General features: G+C 40.6%; 1 protein-coding gene across 8 annotated transcripts in view; it reads right to left on the bottom strand.

The window, feature by feature from the left end:
• The window catches only part of kcnj15 (potassium inwardly rectifying channel subfamily J member 15), a 47,321-nt gene that overhangs the window by 7,346 nt on the left and 18,048 nt on the right, over window positions 1-21,927 (bottom strand). For 2 of the 8 annotated variants that reach the window (XM_069888896.1, XM_069888895.1), the window contains one exon: window positions 14,646-14,711. The exons of 2 other annotated variants lie outside the window; for them this stretch is intronic. In XM_069888896.1, the coding sequence (XP_069744997.1) occupies window positions 14,646-14,711 (66 nt within the window). Of the gene's footprint in view, window positions 1-844; window positions 1,005-4,206; window positions 4,352-14,645; window positions 14,712-17,591; window positions 17,922-21,927 lie in introns of those variants that run through there. 4 more of the 8 variants (XM_069888898.1, XM_069888897.1, XM_069888894.1 and 1 more) reach the window with 4 other exon arrangements.

The following is a 21,927-nucleotide window of genomic DNA, read 5'->3' as shown; positions in this document are numbered from 1 at the left end:
GGAGCTGAAATCTGGGGTGTCAAAAGGAGACTATACAAAGTTCATGCAAGGCCAGAATCAATCGAAGCTCACTGGAGCTGTGAGACTGTTGCACTAACTGCCAGTCCCCCGTACCACCTTTAGGAATGGGACTATTGAGGGTCAGGAAATGCACAGGAGAATGGTGTAGTGTTTCATTTAAAAAAAGTTAACCTGCCAAAGTCCAGCATTAAAGCTTCATATTAGCTAAGCTCTTTAACGTTTAAGCTTTAGTTTTGTAACAATTTGCATTCAGAACCACTCTCAGGTGAGGTCTTTTGGACCTGGGTCCAGCACAGCTTCATCAGAATAACAGCTTAAAGAAAGAATTAGATTGCAAAAAATATGCTTTTCTACTCAGCAAAGAAGTGTAAAGGGTGATGAATTTTAATTTTGTGAGATGCAGGTGGAAGGAACCTTTTCCACTGGTAATTGAAATGAAAGCAAAGGCATAATCTTGTCATGGATACAAGACAACAAGAAAGTAATTCCCCCCCCCCCCACAAAAATGCAATGAGTGCTGTTTGTTTGAACTCCGCAAAAGGGAGAAAGATTGATAGATTTTTCTTCAATAAAATCAAATTGACTCTAAGATTCAAAACTTGTTTTCACTGCTGAGTTTTTTTCTGCTTTTAATATGGACTGATAGGCAGCAAATAAATAACCAGAACAAAAGTGTCAGGCAATGGCCATTTCCAAAAAAAAAAGAGTTTCACCACTTTTCAATGATGTTATCAGCTTTCTGAGGAACACTACTGACCAGCTGAATATATACCATGACCTCAAGGCAAGGCAACGCCTGGGTATTTTGTAGCAAGTGACTCACCTCCTGACATTCCAGACCCTTCTTACCATCTACAAGGCACAAATCAGGACTGCGGTGGGAATGAAACACTTATTGGTTGGACATTCTTCTTTGCTTAGTTCCACTCTCCATTTCATCCTGTTTCACTTCCAGCCCCTTCACCACTTGATTTAAACTGGCACTAGGAAATGCAGAGCAATGGTGAAATCTCTAGGTGTGATTCGGTGGACTGATGCCAAGGCACACAAATGAAGTTGACACACAGATCAGCCGGTATCTTAATTGTCTCTTTCTGCTTCTATATTATTAAATAAAATGGATCAGGGCTTGAATCCACGACATTTCTGGCTGAGGAGTTACAAATGTTAGCACCAAACCAGGACTCATATTAGTTAGCCAATAACACTGGATAACATTTTTTTTTTCAAATGGTGTCCTTCCTTAAAAAAATTGGGGATTATGATAGACAACTTTGAGCTGAACACAAAGATAATTTCAGATTTGCTGCATCACCTAGTAAGTTGGAGAAACATTAAATTAACTTTTATTGAATTTAGCATGTTTAATGGCATTAGTTCAACTGACCTAAAAATGTTTTGCCACTGATTTTTGTTTGTACTCAGCATCTGATGCCTCTCATGTCAGTGTCCAACAATAGTTGGCCAGCATTGATGGATTCCAGTTGTCCTGAGACCCCTTTTTTATGGTTGCAATGTTCTGGTGAAACCTTTCACTGTGACCCTCACTCTCTGCACTTGGAAGACATCCAAGTGAGAATATAGAAAATGAATTTTCAACGACATGTTGCATTTTATGGTTTTGTACGCTTGAAGTGGACTTAAATAATGATAGGAAATCAAAAAAATAGGTTAGATCTAAAAAACGGTATGTGATAGGAAAATTTAAATGTGATTTTTGTGATCAGCTACCCAAAATCCATAAAATACATTCAAAAGTGTTCAGGACGCAAAACCTTCATTGCCCAGTGTAAGGTAAAACATCATGAGATGGGAATGTGTAGGGAGTTACCCTGTACAGGGCTGTAACAAGAAGGGGAGGTGTCCTTGTACTCCTGTTAGGTAAAACATCATGAGATGGGAATGTACAGGGCTGTAACAAGATGTGAATGCATCCTTGTACTTACAAGATAAGAGAGACATTGATGGATTGAGAGGCAGGAAGCTAGCAGGGAAAGGATAGCAACAGTTTTAGTCATTGGACAAGTAATGATATGATGATGTTCTAAGCACATATCCAAGGGTATAAAAAATCACCATTTTGCTGATAACGGCAGAATGCATTCTCCGACTAACATGGTTAGTCGCAAGTGTTACAATCCGGTAATAAAGAACAAAGAACCCTGATTTCGACTCAGCCTGGTGTTTGTCTCACTCATTCATGAACAAAGCAGACCTAACACCAGTGATATCAAAAGTGGGAAACACGAGTGTAAAATGATGCTCTAAATTACTTTAAATGCCACCTTTTAAAATCCAGGATATGTCAAAGGAAGTCAGTCCACTCAAACTAGAAGATGTAAACCCAAAGTAAAGTGAATTTAAAATTTCTATTTAAATGCACAAGTGTGGATTTTTTTAAAAAAAGCGTTTCATTCATCGATTTGGATGAATCTCTTCACATTAATGAAAGAAATTCATTGGGAATCAAGACACTTCTGGCTGGGGTTTAAAACTTTGTGTACTGGAAGGGAAATCCTTGGTAATTCTTTGATCGTATTGTGACAGGGTTCTGAAAACCATGCCTCTGGAGAATCAGTTTGAGATAGAACACTGGTTTAATTTCTACTCCTTTCATCTTTGCTACACAATTGGCAAAAAAAAAGTTGTTTGGTTGCACAAAGTTAAGCTTGTCTGAATACTTAGTAATCGATACACATGAACCTACTCAAAGCATATTTGTGTTGGCAATTGTGTTGATATTAGTATCCATTAAATTGTTACCTCATCAGTGACTTGCATATTTAATTTTCTTTTCCATTCTGCATTGACAGATGACTAAATGGGCCATAATATGATTTGTAAGGGAAGCTAGAAAGTATGTCATTGAATCAGTTTGAGGTCCTGAAAGACTCTCTTTTATTTTGATTACTTCACATATTAACATACTTGTTGAAGATGATTTTGTAAGGAAACTTAGCGTAATATGAAAGTAAAACCCTAAAAATGTAAATATGCTCTCAAATGTGAGTAATTTTCCTGAATGTTGCTGCAATGCAGCTTTAGAGGTGTGTTAATGAATTTAAAAAAAAACTTCCTGATCTATTCAAATGCACGCATATTATGTTTAAAATGCTGCAAAGTGCGTGGTAGCTTTAAACATCAGTGTTTGAGGGAAGTTAAACTGATAATCTCTTGCAAAGAAATACTGTGTGGACATCTGCATTCATCTCTTTATTAATAGATAAAGGACAAATAAATAAAAAAATTCACATTGCTTTGCAGTGAGGACCGGAGAATGCTGTTTCATCAAGTTGAACTTGTACAATCAGGTGGCAATAAATTTGATTTCACTTTACCTTTCTTGGTTAACCCCAATATGCAGTTTCAAGTGTTTTGCTTAAACTCAGGAGTTATCTTGGCCAAAGGAAATAATCTCAGACTCCGGGACACAACCCTCTATATCACAGGGTTGAATGAGAGGGACTGACACACATTTCTACATTTTTTACGTAATTCAGCTTGTGCAATGTTGTTGAGTTTTGAAAATTATATTTGTGTCTGGCTCTTAAGTTCCACACTGGTTCATCAATTTTATTTAAAATTTTTAAACTTAGACACACAGCATGGTAACGGGCCATATCTGCCCACAAGTCCATGCTGCCCAATTTGCACCACCGACATCCCCAGTACGTTTCAAATGCACCCCTGGGGAAAACCCACACAGATACAGGGAGAGTGTAGAAACTCCTTACACACAGTGCAGGATTCGAACCCTGGTCCTGATCACTGGTGCTCTAAAGGCGTTTCAAATAAGATTTCAAATATACACAGGTTAAATTTAGGTGTCAGATTGCACTTCAGATGTGTTCCAAAGGCATCCAAATTCAAACAGTGTAATGTCAAATTACTCACATTGTTACCATAACTAAATGGAATAGGAGTGATCTCCTAGAGGTATACAAAATCATGAGCGGAATGGATCAAGTGAGCACACAGTCATTTGCCCATAGTAGGGGAATTGGTAATCACATAGGTTTAAGGTGGGGGGGGGGGGGGAGGTTTGGTGGGAGAGAGATTTAGCAGGAACCTGAAGGGTAACATTTTTTTGAAACACAGAGGGTGGTGGGAGTATGGAATGGACAGCTGGGGTAAGTGGTTGAGGCAGGTACAACTGTAAAGTTTAAGAAAAAATTGGATAGCTACCTGATAGGTTGGTTACGGGCCACGTGCAGGCAGGTGGGAGTAGTTTGGGTGGGATATTTTGGTCAGGATGAACAAGTTGGGTCGAAGGGCCTGTTTCCACACTGTATGATGCTCCAAAATTCTTGCCGTTTGGACTAGTACCATGCTAATTAAAAAGATGTTGAAAGCATAGTAAAAGGTTTAAAGTATAATTATATTTAATAATTATTTCCAATCTTGTAGGAGATGGCGATATAAAACTTCAAACTATTACCTTTAAAGAATTAATCCATTATCTACTGAGAATCACTGGCAAATTTGGTTAAACCTGTCATACCTAAAGACAGTGCAATACCTTGTGTATAAGCTTTCACTTAATCAGCTTCCTCCTGTCCACCCCACCCATAATAAATTAATCATGTGAGATCAGATATCAAAACTGAACCCACATGCTTGTTTTACCAAATGGGACTTTTCCCTTCTGGGTTCCAGTCAACAAGGTAAGAGAGAAAAGGACAAGAACAAAAGAAAAATGATGAAAATCAAATCAGTGTTGGATGTCAAAAGAGCAGGGTTCAAGAAAGAGGCCTGAACCGATGAGTCTTTAGCAAAACAACTTTCTGGTTTTTGTTGTTTTATGACTATTTGTTGAGGGAGGTGTAATTTGGAACTTTAGTTTCTATTCCCACATGAAAAACATGGTGGAAATATAATTAGAATCTGCTGGAAATGCTCGGCAGATCAGACAACATCTATAAAGGGAGAAACAAAGCCAAAGTTATGTGCTGATGAGCTCTTCAAGCTGCACAGTTGTTGTAGCGGTCAGTACTATTACCTTGCCAGTTTGACTACAGTGCTGTCTGAAAGGATTTTGTACATTCTCCCTATGTCTATGTTGGTTTCCTCTGGATACTCCAGTTTCCTCATGGGGTTACAAGCCGAGTACCCCTTATCCGATTCCGAAATCTGAAGTGCACCAAAATCCGAAGCTTTTTGAGCGCTGACATGACGCCACAAGTGGGCGCCAGCCAACATCACTGCCAGACCTACGTGCATTACTCACTGGGATTTTTGCCATCCAGCGCATTACTCACTGGGATTTTTGCCATCCAGCGCATTACTCACTGGGATTTTTGCCATCCAGCGCATTACTCACTGGGATTTTTGCCATCCAGCATAATCTCTAATATTTGGTGGTGCATTTATCTTCTTTTGTAAGCAAAGATCAAGTCTTTTTGGTAAGTACAAAACAATTTTAAACACATTATTCTACAAATCGAAAAAAATCAAAAATCTGAAGCCCTTCTGGTCCCATGCATTTCAGTTAAGGGGCATTCTACCTGTAGTAGGTTAATTGGTCACATGGTGTACTTGGGCAGGATGGTCCAGAAGGGCCTGTTACCATGTTGTATCTCAGAATTTAAAAATTAGAACTAGAAATTGCTTTATAAATGAATGTGAATATACCTTTATTATCTATGAATTTTGCTGTGTTTTACAACCCACTATGGTTAGTTAAATATTGACCATCTTCAATAATGAATGTCAAATTTCTTCAATAAAGTGACTGTTCAAATTTCTTTTAAATGTAATGATCATATCTGATTTGCCTCTGGCAAGGAGTTCCAGATATCAACCACAAACTGCATCAAAATTGTTCTCATCAAATTCCCTTCAAAATTCTTTTCTCTCACCCCAAGTCTGTGCCCTCTTTGCAATTAGCATACTCAGGAAAAAAGATTCTGACTACCTGCCACTTATAATTTCATTCAAAATTATTTGCCCTCAGCCACCTTTTCTCCTAGGAAAACAACCCCAGTCTATACAACCTCTCCACATTACCAAAGTCCTCCAAGCTGAATTCCTTCCACACTTTGTTCAGAGACACTACGTACTTCCAATAGTTTGGTGGTCACAGATGCACACAATAATCCAAGTGAGGGTTTTGCAAAGTTTATGTTCAGTTGGCCAACTGATTAGTTCAATGATGGTGTACCTTACAAGGTCTCTAAAATATTATAGATATGCCTTTGTAAAACACGAAAGGTTGCAGAATCCACAGTTGAAGTAAAAGCACGGCGCTGGAGAAACTCAGCAGGTCATACAGTGTACTTTATGTAGCAAAGTTAAAGATACATAACCAAAGTTTTGGGCTTAAGCCCTTCATCGAGGTATGAAAAATGTCAGCAGGTGCCCAAACAAACTGATAGGAGAGGAGAGATGGGGGTAGACCACTCATGACCACCCGCAAATTGGAGGAACAACACTTGATTTTGCATCTGGGTTCACTCCAATAGGATGGCATTAACATCGACTTCTCCGGTTTCTGCTAACCCACTCTCTATTCCCCCCCCTTCCCTTTCCCCTTAGCTCTCCACCTCCTTCCCTCTCTATTCAGAAAGCCAACCCTCCTCCGCCAGCTTGCTGCTGTGCCCTCCCTCCCCTATCCACATATTACTTCCTGCCTTTGGGGACTGCATTCCTCTCCCTACCCCTTTGCCCCCCTATCATTTTGTTCAGATGCCTGCCAACATTTTTCCATACATTGATAAAGGACTTAAGCCCAAAATGCTGGTTACGAATCTTTATCTTTGATATATAAAGTACTCTGTTTGACCTGCAAATTTTGTCCAGCATTGTGTCTTTTTACTTGAAGATATACCTTAACTCTTTTAGCACCTTGAAAAGCTCCAAGATTGGCATATACAACCAAGAAAAGTTGGTCATGATATGGCAGGTTAAAACCCAGCAAAGAGGCAATATTTCAAGGTCAGTTTAATTTGACGCTGTCTGATTCCTTAGTGTAAGGGTTGAGTTGATGGGAAAATTCTTAAAACTGTCCACAGTGGACAGTGAGCATCTGAGAGAACATGAAGAATTTCTTCCACTATAGTAACTTGTTCACGGATATGAGGTTGCTTTGCTTGGTATAGTACTCAAGTGGCAGTAACAGCCATGGGAAATAGAATAGAAGTGGTGGTATCTCCCTCCTTGTTGAGAGAGTTGTGCATGGTGGTTTCAAAGTGACTTCCATGGGAAATCTTCCTGTCACAAAGATTTGACAGGGGGAAAAGTCTGGCATGATTATGGTGTTAAGTGACCATGGAATGTACAGAGCTGGACACCAACAGTCAAAAATACTGTAGACAGAAAAGACACAGCTGTAAGACACACAAGTCTGCAGACACCATGGATGAAGTTAAAACACAATGCTGGAGAAAGTCAGTTGGTCAAACAGTGTACTTTATATAAAGATACATAACCAATGTTTCAGGCTTGAGCCCTTCATCAAGGTAAGGAAAATGTCAGCAGACCCTAACAAAATGGTAGGGGGGAAAGGGTAGGGGGACCAGCACGTCCCAAAGGCAGGAGCTTATAGGTGGATAAGGGAGGGAGGGCACAGCAGCAAACAGAGGGAGGACAGATGGCTCTGTGTATAGAGTGGGAAGGGGGTAGATAACTGGAGGAGAGAAGACAAAGGGAGAGGGTAGGGAGGGAGAACGGAGAGTAGGTGAGCAGAAATCAATGTGAATGCCATCCAGTTGGAGAGGGCCCAGATGGAAAATCAGGGGCTGTTCCTCCAATTTACGGGTAGTCTTGGTGGGACAGTACACGAACGAGGCCATGGACAGACATGACCATAGGAGTGGGGCGCGAATTTGAAGAGGTTGGCCACTGGGAGATCCTTGTCACTGAGGCAGACAGAGTGAAGCTGCTGAGCGAAGTGATCTCCTAGTCTGTGCCCAGTCTTTCCGATGCAGAGAAGAAACAGCTGATCAGTCAGATTTTGTGAGATGAGAAACAGTTGGTGATAAAGCTTCACAGATGTGAAAAATGAACTGTTTGTCTTTCTAAAGCTACTGCCTGCCCTGCAGAGATTTTCTAGCATGTCCTGTTTTTATTATGAATCAAATAGTAGCAAGTAATAATTCTACTACAAAAGTGCTGGACAATGACCATTTCCAGCAAAAGAAAGTTTTGCCATCTCTCCTTGACATTCAAAAGCATTACCAGTGGTCACCACCGACCAACCAGGTAAATACAGTAAAATCCCTGTTATGTAGAATTCAAGCAACCAGCAACCTCAAGCAGAAAGAACAGATTAAAATAATTTAATACATTAATAAATAAATAATAAGATAGAAACATACAAAATAGGAGTAGGCCATTCGGCCCTTCAAGCCTACATTTTGATCATGGCTGATCATCCACTCAGTACCCTGTTCCAGCTCCCTCTCTATACCCCTGATCCCCCTAGTCACAAGTACTAAATCTAACTTTCTCTTAAATATAACTATGGAACCGGCCTCAATCACTTCCTGTGGCAGAGAATTCCATAAATTCACCACCCTCTGAGTGAAATAGATAAATAAGATTAAATAAGCATATAAACAAAAGTTTCAAAATTTCAAAAGTAAATCTTCTCTGAAGTAACACATAAAACTTTGGTGAAGATGGGAGCAAATATTCAACCAGCGGAGGGCCTTAGTCGTGGTTTGCTCATGGCAGCTGTTTGAGTAAAGTTGTGCTTGAATAAAATGGCGTCACCCAGGATGAAGAGCTGGCCGATGCTATTCTCTTAAAGTGTCTCCTTAACCCTACTCAGTAAGAATCTTTATTTTTATTAGACTATTATTAAGTCAAAAAGCAAGGCTTTATCTGTAAATCTGGGGAAGGGGTTAATTATGATGGTGACATGGTTAGGATAGCAATTAGTGCAATGTTATTACAGCGCCAGTGACTGGAGCTTGAATTTACACTTACATTTTGTCACTTATAGGAATTACTTGATTAAAGCAAACTTTACTTAATTAAGGATTACAATACTGATTATTTTTCAAATTACTTTTCATTTTGCGGTCTTTTGTCTTTTAAACTGTTTATTCTTAATGCTGGTGTATTAATTAGATATTGTAAGAGTGAGTCTCAAGCATCTGGAAAATACGCTTTTCCATAATCCACCAACCCCCCACCCAATGCAGATCAGAGCCTTGGAATCTTGTGGGAAATTACTCCCCTCCTAATACGCCAAAGCCTTTTCACCATTTACAGAACACAAATCAGGACAGTGGTGGAATACTCGCCACCGATTGGTTGTACATTCTTGTCCCTAATTGCACCCTCCATTCTCCATTTCACCTCCCCACTCTAATTTTCTGGCAGGCTGATAAAAAGATAGCTGGTGTCAGAGAGGACATATAATTTGAGCCATAGGTTCCAGTAAAAACACAATGCTGGAGAAACTCATCTAGTCAAACTGAGTTTCTCCAGCACTGTGCTTTTACTTTAACCTTGCTGTCACAGACTTTTATGTTTTTCATAGGTTCCAGTTTGCCCACAGGCATCATTTTCATGGCTTTGGTATTAATGTGGTGATAAATAAACGAGACAGTTAGATTCATGCACTTCTATGAAAGAACTCAGGCTGAACCAGCAGTCACTCCAAACACATAACCATAATACTTGCACAACTGACAGGCAATGTTTTGTGAACTTAGAACTTGTCCCAGAATACTGCTTGCCTCAGGTCTATCCACAGCAAGCAGGGGCATTTGGTCCAATTGAAGTAAAAATTCCAAGGCACGATTTCACGAAAATGGATGAAGTATTTGAGGTGAATGAAATTCATAAAGTGGAAAACATAAAGTTGCAAAATGTTTGCAGGCTACAATTGTAATAAAAGATGCTGCTAAGAAGGGGCCTCTCAGCACCCTTCAGTGTACGGGCAGCTCTGAACATGCCTGTTTCAGAGGGGAATGTAACACAGATGATGAGTAGACACTTCTCATCTGAGTGTTCCTTTCAGAAAGAGAACGCGCAAAGAAGATTGGATTAAATGACTGACGTGACTTGATACTTGTTATGGTTGTTAGCTTGTTTAAACGTGCTAATTACTGGGTATCTCTGGTCACAAACTGGAATGGAATCTGTTCAGTATGTGACAGAGTATATAGAAATGCTTTTGGGAGATAAATTGGGAAAGGTTTGTTAGAGTAGGTCACATTCAAACACTTTAAAACAGATCTTATTTGAAATACTGGAGACATAGTGGCTTCTCACACCTTTTTGCAAGCGCTTTGAAGAGTGCTCAAAAGACGTCTCTAATGGATTATTGTTGATGAAAGAGCAGACTGGAGCTGCTATTGTCTGCAGGAGAGTGTTGCTGTTGTAAGAAGGTCATGGGGTTTTTCAAGCAGAGAGAGTCAAACAGGCTTTCTCTCAGGCTCAGTGTGTGAGTGAGAGAAAGACAGAGAGACACACAGAGAGCTCTTCACAGTGTTGCTGGGACCGGAACAGGACAAGCTGGCAAGCCCTTGTGGTTCATGCAAGAGGAGAGGACTGGCTGTCTAATGTTTCACTTGGAATAAGCGAAACAAAAAGAAACTCTGTGGTGACCTGAAAGAAAGTGGTTATCATCTGAAGAACCCTGAAGGGGCAAGTTTCATCAGCAAGATACTGGAGTGGAGTTGTGGATGTCCTGGAACAACAAATCTCTCTCTAAAAACTAACAAGAACCTTCCTGAGCAGTAACCATTTACCTTTCGAGCACCAAAGCCTGGTGAACTTTATACATGTTAAATTTTGTGCACAGTATAAGAATTGCCTGCAACCAGTGAACTTGAAGAAATGAGAAGTGAGATTGGACTGTGAACCAAAGAACTTTTCTGAACTTACACACACATTCCATACATGTGCATTTATAGACAATAGACAATAGGAGCTGGAGTAGGCCCTTCGGCCCGTCGAGCCAGCACCACCATTTTACAGATCATGGCTGATCACTACCATCAGTACCCCTTTCCAGCCTTATCCCCATAACCCTTAACTCCTTTGCCCACTAGAGTCTTATCTAACTCTCTTTTGAACATAATCAGCAAATCTGCCTCTACCACCCTCTGTGGCAGAGCATTCCACAGATTCACACTTCTCTGGGTAAAAAAAATGTTTTCTCATCTCCGTCCTAAAGGGCCTACCCTGTATTCTTAAACTATGCCCTCTAGTCCTCGTCTCCCCCATCATTGGGAACAAGTAATCAGACTTCACCCTGTCTATCCCCCTGATGATTTTGTATACCTCAATCATGTCCCCTCTCATCCTTCTAAACTCCATCGGATACAAGTCCAGTTTTTCTAGCCTTTCAGCATATGTCAACCCCGCCATCCCTGGAACTAACCTTGTAAATCTGCGCTGCACACCCTCTATAGCTAGTATGTCCTTCCTCAAAATTGGAGACCAGAACTGGACGCAATACTCCAGGTGGGGTCTCACCAGGGCCCTGTACAACTGCAGAAGGGCATCTCTGTTCCTATACTCCAATCCCCTCTTTATGAAAGCCAACATGCCATTTGCCTTCTTCATAGCTTTCTGAACCTGCATGCTAGTCTTCAGTGACCGGTGAACAAGTACTCCCAGATCCATTTGCTCCTCCCCACTCCCTAGCTTGTCTCCATTTAAATAATACTCAGCTTTCCTATTATTGCCCCCAAAATGGATAACCTCACATTTGCTTACATTGAACGTCATCTTCCATTCAGCAGCCCACTCCCCCAACCTGTCCAAGTCCCTCTGCATTTTCCTGACATCCTCCTCACACCCCACACCGCCACCCAGTTTCGTGTCATCTGCAAATTTGCTCAAGTTATTAATAATCCCCTCATCCAAATCATTTACATAAATTACAAACAACTGAGGACCCAATACCGATCCCTGCGGCACTCCACTCGTCACATCCTGCCATCCTGAAAAAGACCTGCTCACCCCAACCCTTTGTTTCCTATTTCTTAACCAATTTCCTATCCATGTCAGCACCTTACCTCCAATACCATGCTCCCTGATCTTGCCCACTAGTCTCCCGTGCGGTACCTTATCAAAGGCCTTCTGGAAGTCCAAATACACCACATCCACAGGCTCTCCCAAGTTCACCCTCTTTGTCACATCCTCGAAAAATTCCAGAAGGTTAGTCAAGCATGACTTACCCTTAAGGAATCCATGCTGACTAGCCCTTATACTATTATTTCTGCCTAAGTGTTCTGCTATTACTCCTTTTATGATAGACTCCAATATCTTCTACACCACTGACATCAGGCTGACCGGTCTATAATTTCCCGTTTTCTCCCTCCCTCCCTTCTTAAAAATCGGCACCACATCAGCCACTCTCCAATCCTCAGGGACCTCCCCCGAATCTATGGAACTTTGGAAAATGTCGACCAGTGCTTCCACAATTTCCATAGCAACTTCTTTAAGCACCCTGGGATGCAGCCCATCAGGCCCTGGGGATTTATCAGCCCTCAGTCCCAACAATTCACTCACAACCTCCTATTTCTGGATCCGGATATCCATTAGATCCCCTACTTCCCCAGGAAAGTTCCCCAAGTCTCTTGATACCGCATGACCACTACCCCCTAACTGACCATAACCTATATCCTCCTTGGTGAAGACAGTTGCAAAGTATTTGTTAAATTCCTCAGCCATCTCCTTGTTTCCGGTAATAATGTCACCCTTTTCCATTCTTAATGGACCAATTTTAGACCGAACCAATTTCTTCCTCTTCACATATTTAAAAAAGCTTTTGCTATCCTCCATTATATTATTTGCTAATTTCCTCTCGTACTTCATTTTCCCCTCTCTTATGACTTTCTTAGTTACCTTCTGATGCTCTTTGAAGGTTTCCCAATCCTCTAACTTCCCACTCCGCTTCGCTATCCTATACTTACTCCCTTTGGATTTGATATTACACTTGATTTCATTAGTTAGCCACAGCTGCCATTTGCATCTCCTAGAGCCTTTCCTCCACTTTGGAATAAATTTGTCCTGAAACCTGTGAAAAATGTCCAAAAATACCTTCCATTTTTCCCCAGTTGTCCTCCCAGCTAGTGTATCTATCCATTTTATTTTGGCTAGCTCCTCCCTCATAGCTGCATAATCCCCTTTATTTAACTGCAGCACAGATGCTTCCGACTTCCTTTCTTTTAAGTTAGGTAAAGTAAGTTAATAGTTATAAGGTAAAGTGTAATTCTGTTTTCATGTTTAAAGATAATTAAAATTAACTTTTGTTTAAGTAACCATTTGTCTAAGTAACCAATATCTATTGCTGCTGGGTTTTGGGGTCCTCTGGGCTCATAACAAATAAAGTAGAAAATGGCAAGTGTTTTATAAAGGGAACGAATGGAATGAATCTGGAGTGGTTTCTGTACAACTGAGGGAAATTGTTATGACAGTATTTAATCAGTCCATAGGTAATTCAATTTGAAAAGATGAGGCCAGCTTAAAGGAAAGGATGCTTTTTGTCTTAAGTAGTAAACAACTGTCAAAGATAGAAATTACTGCTTTTTATATTGTCATTTCAATGAGTTAAACATTTATCTGCCATTCAATGGTCCACAGTGCATTCCATGTTTGGGACCAAGACAATTTTTTCCCTTTATTTGCCCCTGTGCGCTACAGTTTTAAATTTGTAATCAAACAGTTCACATGTAATTAAAGTGCACATTCCAGATTTTATTCAAAGTTATGTGTATACATTTTGGGTTGACCATATAGATCTTAGAGCACATTTTATACATTGTCCCCTTATTCCAGGCCACCATAATGTTTGGGACATTTGGCTTCACAAGTGTTTGTGAGTACTCAGGGATGTTTAATTGCTTCGTTGGTGTAAGAGACCTGGGCTGGCTTCGAAACTCTCGATCACCTTTGGAGTCGGTAGTTGCCATTTTTCAGCATCAGGACCAGAAACGCGAACATTATGAGTGGCCCCTGAGTTGAGGGGACCAGGTAATTATAAAGTGCTGTATTTTCTACATGGTCAAACCAAAATAATTACAAATAACCTTGAATAAAATTTGGAATGTGCACTTTAACTACATGTTAAAACACAATGCTGGAGAAACCCAGCAGGTCATACAGTGACCTTTATATAGCAACAGTAAAGATACAGAACCAACATTTCAGGCTTCAGCCCTTCTTTGTGTTATATCTTGATGAAGGGCTGAAGCCTGAAATGTTGGTTCTGTATCTTTACCGTTGCTATATAAAGGTCACTGTTTGACCTGCTGGGTTTCTCCAGCATTATTGTTTTTTTTTTACTTCAACCATGGTGTCTGCAGACTTTTATACTTTACTTAATTACATGTGAATTTTTTGATTACAAATTTAGAACTGTGGAGCACAGGGACAAATAAAGGAAAAAAAACCTGTCTGTATCAAACATTATGGAGGGCACTGTATATCTTTGTTTTATCTAGGCCATTAAGCAATTAAATTAAATTGGTTAATTTTATTTCCAAAATAGAAAAGTCCCATGCAAATGGTATTACCTTATGTTCCGGGATGCAGTGCTAAAGTTTGGTTGGCAAGCATTCCAGGAAGGCACACATACATAGTACCGTAAGTTAGACACAGTTCAAAAGTGCAGGGAGAGATCAGTTGGTAAAGAGCAAAGGGAACATAATTTTACTCACTCAACCCAGCTTCTGGAGATTTTCTTGTGTAACATAATTTTATTCGTTTGAGTTTCATTCAGGAGTCTGATAACAGCAGGAAAAAAAAGATAATTGGAAAGAAAATGTACACATGTACACTAATATTATTTTGAATCTGTGATTATAAAAATACTTCATTACTATTTTTTATTAAAAATACCCAGCTTGTTCAGGACAAAAGAGAACTGACATTTATCATGTAGGGACCAGCCACAGGTACCATCACCATGGAAGACCTTCAGTGATTCTCCATGCCATTAGGATACTAATTTGAAGCAACACCAACTTCCCCCAAACCCAAGGAACAATTATATGCTGAGAATGGTGTATATTCTACTAATCACAGCATAAGAGAGGTCTGCTGGTTTCCGACATTGTGATCGAATCCAGAAAATTGAATGGAGCTAATCTGGGATGCCAAGAGTGCTACATGAGCTCTACATACATACCCTTTAAGCTGTAAGGTTTGACTAGACACATGGGAAGTTATATAACTGAGTGAAAATATGCCTCTGGGGCTTGGGACAAAATTTGGGCTCTCCAAGGACGGGTACCTGCGTTACAATTTGGGCCAAATCTTGATACAGGGATATCTGCATGCTGTGGGCTGTCGGATTTGAAGGTGAGTACTTTGCCTGTTGTATTAAATTCAAGTTCACTGTTATGTATATTGAGGTATAGCGAAAAAATGTGCTTAATGAGCTGTTCAACTCAACCCATGTACTGTAAAAACACAGCCCAGAGTGCAGAGTTAAAGATTTACAGAGAGAGATCAGTTGGAAACGAGCAAGGACATCGTTATTTTCCTCACGTTCTTCTAGGGGACACCGTTTTGGAGACTGCAAGGGTCTTTGACCTGATACGTTAACATGTTTCTCTTTCCACAGATGCTGTTTGGCCTGCTGACTATTTCCAGCATTTTCTATTTCAATTTCAAACCCAGCGTATCCCGTTCTTTATAAATTTGATTATTATTTCTGAAGCACTTCTTGTGTATCATGATTTTTTTTTAAACAAGGAAGTGATCCAGTTGAAGTGCTACACTCACTCACCCTCAAATGTCACTAACCTAGAGCAAGGCAATAAAAAAAATTCCATTTCTATAGAATCCATAACTCATTTCTAACCTAGCTCGTTGCGACAAAAAACAAGCTACTGGTGGAATACAGTGGGGCGGGCAGCATCAGTGAGCAAACAGGAACGATCAGCATTCTGGGTTGGGTTCTGACCCGAAATGCTGGCCATTCCTTGAGTTCCTCCAGCCTTTGCTCCAGATTCCAGCATTTGCAGTCACTCATGTGACTCCAGTTATTTGTGTGACATAGAAAATTTTTTAAAAAAAGGACAATACAGCACAAGAACCTTCAATCGACCTTCAAGGTCGGCAATGAAGATGATGTCCAAACCAAACAAAATCTCAGCTGCTTGCATCTGATATATTCCCCTCTATTGCGTATGTATTCACATATCTTTAAACATGACTTTTATATATTCTTTCACCGGTACTCCTAGCAGCCTGTTCCAGGCACCTACCACTTTCTGTGTAAAAGAACTTGCCCCACAAGGTCTCTTTTAAACTTTGTCACTCCCCAGCCTCACCTTAATGTATCTCATTTTATTTTACTCTATTAGATTTGTATGTTTTTTTTAATACATATATATAAATATACTTAGATTTTGATTGTGCTATGTATTACACAGTAGTGTTTTATTTTACTATATACTTTATATTTAAATATAAATAACATAAGTGTTAGAATAATTAGGTTATAATTTATACATAAGGTAATATCCAGTATTTTTTTTTTAATTAGTCTATTTTTTTTTTCTTTCTTCTTTTTTTTCTCACTTTCTTTGGGGGATTTTCTGAATGTTGATTTTGATATATAGAATTTTTGGTTCCGTGTGCAATTTTCTTACATGTGCCAATAAAATAAAATTTGGGAAAAAAAAGATCTCCTTTAAACTTTCCCCACTCACCTTCAATGTCTGTCCTCTAATAGATGCCATTTTTAACCTGGGAAAGAGTTTCTGACTGTCTCTCCCCTGCAATGCCTCTCAGAATTCGATTAACTTCTAGTAGGGCTCCCCTCCCCTTCCCCTCACCCCTCAGCCTCCGGCACTTCTGCGGTGGTACACAGGGGCCAACCTCTGTACCTGCAGGAATTTAAGGGGACAGGACAACACCTGGCCGGCTGTCAATTAGTCAGCTTGAATGGATCAAGCCCTACCTGGTCGGGTGTCAATCACCCTCCGGGATATAAGCCTGCGCTGGACTCCTGAGGCCTCACTCAGAGTAGCTGCAACCAAAGCCAGCCTGGCTCTATGGAAGTCTTTGTGGATTAAAGCCTGTTGTACAGTCTTTACCTTGTGTGTGTCTGATTCTGTCTAACAGCGCACCACAGCTTCAGAAATAAACAACCCATTTGTCCAAGCTCTCCCCATAGTGCCCTCTAATCCAGGCAACATCCTGATAACTCTCTTCTGTACCGTTTCCAAAGCCTTCACATCCTTCCTGTAACAGGCGACCAATTTGTCTCAAATCTTTTTTTTATAAAACTCGTTCCACAGTCATCTCTTAATTATTTAAAAATTACCTCATAAGCAATATTCAATGATCCCTTTTTTCCTGATAGCCGAAGGGATCATCATCAAACCTTTCCAATGCATCGCCATACACCAGAATTCCTTTCATCTGCTTTTGATATTTCCCCAAGAGATATTGTAAATCTCTCAGCCACTTTGGACCCTTGATTCAAAATCTCACCCAGTATCTCTCACACACTTTCTCAGTAATGAACTGCACTGAAAGCTCAGATTGTATTTTCAAGTTCTGGAACGGGGCTTGAAGCTATAATTTTCTGACACCTGCGACAAGGATCCTACCAGTTACGTTAAAATAGTTGACTTTCAAAAATAACTCACCGTGAGAGCATTCCTGCCAAGTAATAACATGCATGGATGCTAAAAGTGGTCAGTATTCGGAAAAGACGAGGAGGTGAATTTGCATCAGAAGATCGAAGAAACACTGTTTGAAACTTCATTGCAAGTAGTACAGTTCAGATGTAGTCCTTGATACAAGTCAAGACATGTCCAAGAATGCAAGCTTTGCTTTCTCAAACAAGTTGTGGTGTGCCCCGGTGGGGCTGTTTTAGAAGATTCCCAGACTGACAATTTCAGTTTTGTAGAAGGCTCAAGGCCAAGGGGATATCCTAGCTTTCTGTTTCACATGCCGATTAACTTGGTGTCACCACATTGTTCTTGTATTAGGTTTCCGGCATTTGGGATTTTTGGTTGGCTGAATGAGCGACTGATGGTGGCTGAAAGTACTGCACTTATGTAAGATCAGGTTTAAAGGTAACTTGTAATTGGACAACAACTAATGACCAAAATTGGAAACAATTTCAAGACAGGAAGTCTGAATGTGGCACAGTATATCTAATGGCATACACAGATAAATCAATAATCAATACAGTGCTTTGATAATCACACCAGTTTTGGCCAAATTGAGGCTTTTTAACATCCCAGATGTGAAAGACACATTGACACGATGTTACTGAACAGCAGGATTGTTACCATGGGGCTAATGTTAATTCTTAATCAACATCACTTGGAAGCACTTCATCTGGCAATAATTTATCTGTGTTGGTATGGACTTATTTTCAAATTAATTTATGGGATTCAATGTTCTTGGCAGGACAAGCATTATTTTCAATCTCTATTTGCCCTTGAGCAGATGGCAACGAGCCTTCTTGAGCCGTGTCAGCCTTTCTGGTAAAGGCACTCTTAACACCTTGTTGGCTTCAGACGTTTCCAGAATTTGCATCTAGCAGCATTGAATAAATAAGGATATTTCTCCAAGACAGGCTGGTGTGTGCCTGGGAAAGGTGTCTGTGAAAATAAGTCTGCGGGTTTTGCTGAGGCCCAGCATATTGTATCTAACCTTGTGCAACGTCTCTTATATACAGTGTCTATGAATCGTAGACTTTGGTGAGCCATTGAGTGATTTCATTTGACAGTCAAGGTTTAATGTTAGATTTTCTTAAATGTGTAGTTTTCAGTTGTAATGGATAACAATGAAGGGGTAGACAAATAGCCTGGAGCCTGCTAGTCTCCCAGTTAATTGAGTAACCAGCTTGAGCTAGTTAACTAAAATCAGCTGACTCAATGCTTGTGGCACCTGGGAATGTAAGTATATGGTTCTACTAACACAGTGTGTACTGCCTATGAATTGTAAAATTCAGTCATGTGTGAGCAATAATGAAACTCTATTTAAATAATTAAATAAATGATATTCATGAATTAAATGCACAAAAATTAAGGAAGGTGTGACAGGGCAAATAATATGTTACCTTTGTAGTGGTGGCAGTTGATATAAACCATTGTGATCATTATATCTGCATTAAGTGCTTGCAACTCAAGAGTTCTTTGATTCAGATGCATAAATGCACCAGGTGGGGAGTACGTTAATTGGACAATTTGTTTTGAGAGTATGCCGTGCACCTGAGATTAAGTCGTGGGTTGCTAGTCACTCAAGGTTCAGGTGGACATGAAAATGAGTGAGGCAGTAATAGGTATTCAGCAGGTAGCACTGAAGGAATCTCCGCCTTTGCATTATCAAGCTCTTGAGCTATTCCTGTGGTCTATGTGGATGTCAGCAGAAAGTGCATGGCGTATACACTGGTTGCAATTTGGTTGAACAAGTGGGAGAACGAAAGGGAAAATTGAGCAATAGAGGTCAGTACAACCACATGCACAGATTCTTTGCAAACAGTTACGATATGTCAAGTTAGAAAGAGAAAGGGCCAGTTGTCTTGGTCCATGTGGATGTCAAAAAGATACAGGAAATTCCAATGAGGGTGGGGTGGGGTGGGGGGCGGGGGAAATATCATCCAAGTGAAGAACATGAAGATAGCAATCTCTGTCTTAATATTTGAGCTGCATGCTCAATAACGTCAGACAGTGTCTCAGAGTTTAATGCAGGAGAAGTGGATTTCAATTCATGGAACACTACCACCAGTGATGGGACAAAGCGGAACACTTGGGAGAGGATTTGCTCGAGTAAAGTTGGGACTGATCTCCTACAAATCAAAATATGAGGCTTTAAATTAAAGAGTGAGGGAGGTAAATTGGTGAAGGAAAAATTGTGAAGTTAGAAAGAAAGCCTAATGTAACAGATATAAAATGGGGTAATGATAACTAATTAATATTGTGCTATTCATTTTAAATTATGTCTGCATGGATATATGTGATTTTCATGTGCTGTATAGTGTGTATATGTATGCCCAGAGAAATGCTGTTTTGTCTGGTTCTATATATACAGTCAAATGATAATAAATTTGAACTAAAGTCTATCAGGAAAGGAGAAAACACTCGAATACAGCTCCAATTAAAATTAGAGCAGGGTATTCATAGCAAGACAGTTGAATCAATGATCCAAAAGCCATTACAGAAATATGGTTGTAAAGTGACCAAGGTTTGGAATTAACCTTTGAAACAGAAGGGCAAAATAGAAAAGGGAGAGTAGTAGTCCTGGTCAAAGATCATGGGATAAAGGCTGGAGTCAAAGGATCAAAGCTCCGGAAGTTAAGATACAGAATCAATTGAAGTGGAAAAAATTATCGGAGAGTGTTGTGTACAGATTCCCTCAGAATAGTATTAATGAGAACACTGTTTCATCAGGGTGTACTTGTGCAATCAAAAGATAATAAACTTGACATGACTTAATGTAGGGCACAAAATAATTAGGAAATTAAATTTACTTTGAATAATGGAATTACAATAGTTATTGGGGAATTTAATCAATGTACAGTTTGGGCAAACCAAGTTAATGATAATAGAGTGGAGAATAAATTTACGGTGTATTTCGAGCCATGAAATAGAGAATGAAAATATACCATTCTTTTCTCTATGTCCAACGTCAAACCCATTTGTATAATTCCTAAGCATTTGGCCTTCTGCCCAATCAATTTAAGAGCAAAGTTAGACACTTCTTAAATGCTGATAGCTCTCTAAGGCAGTGTATTCCAGGACTTGCTACTCAAGATGAAAAGACGTCTCCCTGCATCTCGCCTTTTTTTTTCTTACATCTTGGCCTAAATCTACATTGTGATCGTACACCACTGACCTACTGCAGGGGGAAACCTCTGTACCTGCAGGAGTGTAAGGGGACAGGACAACACCTGGCCAGCTGTCAATCAGTCGGCCTGAATGGATCAAGCTCCACCCGGTCGGGTGCCAATCACCCTCCTGGATATAAACTGCCGGAGGCCTCACTCAGAGTAGCTGCAGCCACAGCCACCCTGGCTCTATGAAAGTCTTTGTGGATTAAAGCCTATTGTAGTCTTTATCTTTGTGTGTATCTGATTCTCCATCAGCCAGCTCCCCACCATGACTACCAGCCCCCCCACATCTCCATCGGGCACACAAAACTCAAAACGGTCAACCAGTTTACCTATCTCGGCTGCACCATTTCATCAGATGCAAGGATCGACAATGAGATAGACAACAGACTCGCCAAGGCAAATAGCGCCTTTGGAAGACTACACAAAAGAGTCTGGAAAAACAACCAACTGAAAAACCTCACAAAGATAAGCGTATACAGAGCCGTTGTCATACCCACACTCCTGTTCGGCTCCGAATCATGGGTCCTCTACCGGCACCACCTACGGCTCCTAGAACGCTTCCACCAGCGTTGTCTCCGCTCCATCCTCAACATCCATTGGAGCGCTCACACCCCTAACGTCGAGGTACTCGAGATGGCAGAGGTCGACAGCATCGAGTCCACGCTGCTGAAGATCCAGCTGCGCTGGATGGGTCACGTCTCCAGAATGGAGGACCATCGCCTTCCCAAGATCGTATTATATGGCGAGCTCTCCACTGGCCACCGTGACAGAGGTGCACCAAAGAAAAGGTACAAGGACTGCCTAAAGAAATCTCTTGGTGCCTGCCACATTGACCACCGCCAGTGGGCTGATAACGCCTCAAACCGTGCATCTTGGCGCCTCACAGTTTGGCGGGCAGCAGCCTCCTTTGAAGAAGACCGCAGAGCCCACCTCACTGACAAAAGGCAAAGGAGGAAAAACCCAACACCCAACCCCAACCAACCAATTTTCCCTTGCAACCGCTGCAATCGTGTCTGCCTGTCCCGCATCGGACTGGTCAGCCACAAACGAGCCTGCAGCTGACGTGGACTTTTTACCCCCTCCATAAATCTTTGTCCGCGAAGCCAAGCCAAAGAAGAACGTCAAGTTGGAGAACA

This window comes from Narcine bancroftii, chromosome 7 (genome assembly GCF_036971445.1).
Source record: "Narcine bancroftii isolate sNarBan1 chromosome 7, sNarBan1.hap1, whole genome shotgun sequence".
NCBI lineage: Eukaryota > Metazoa > Chordata > Chondrichthyes > Torpediniformes > Narcinidae > Narcine > Narcine bancroftii.
This window is presented reverse-complemented; position numbering and strand designations above follow the sequence as displayed.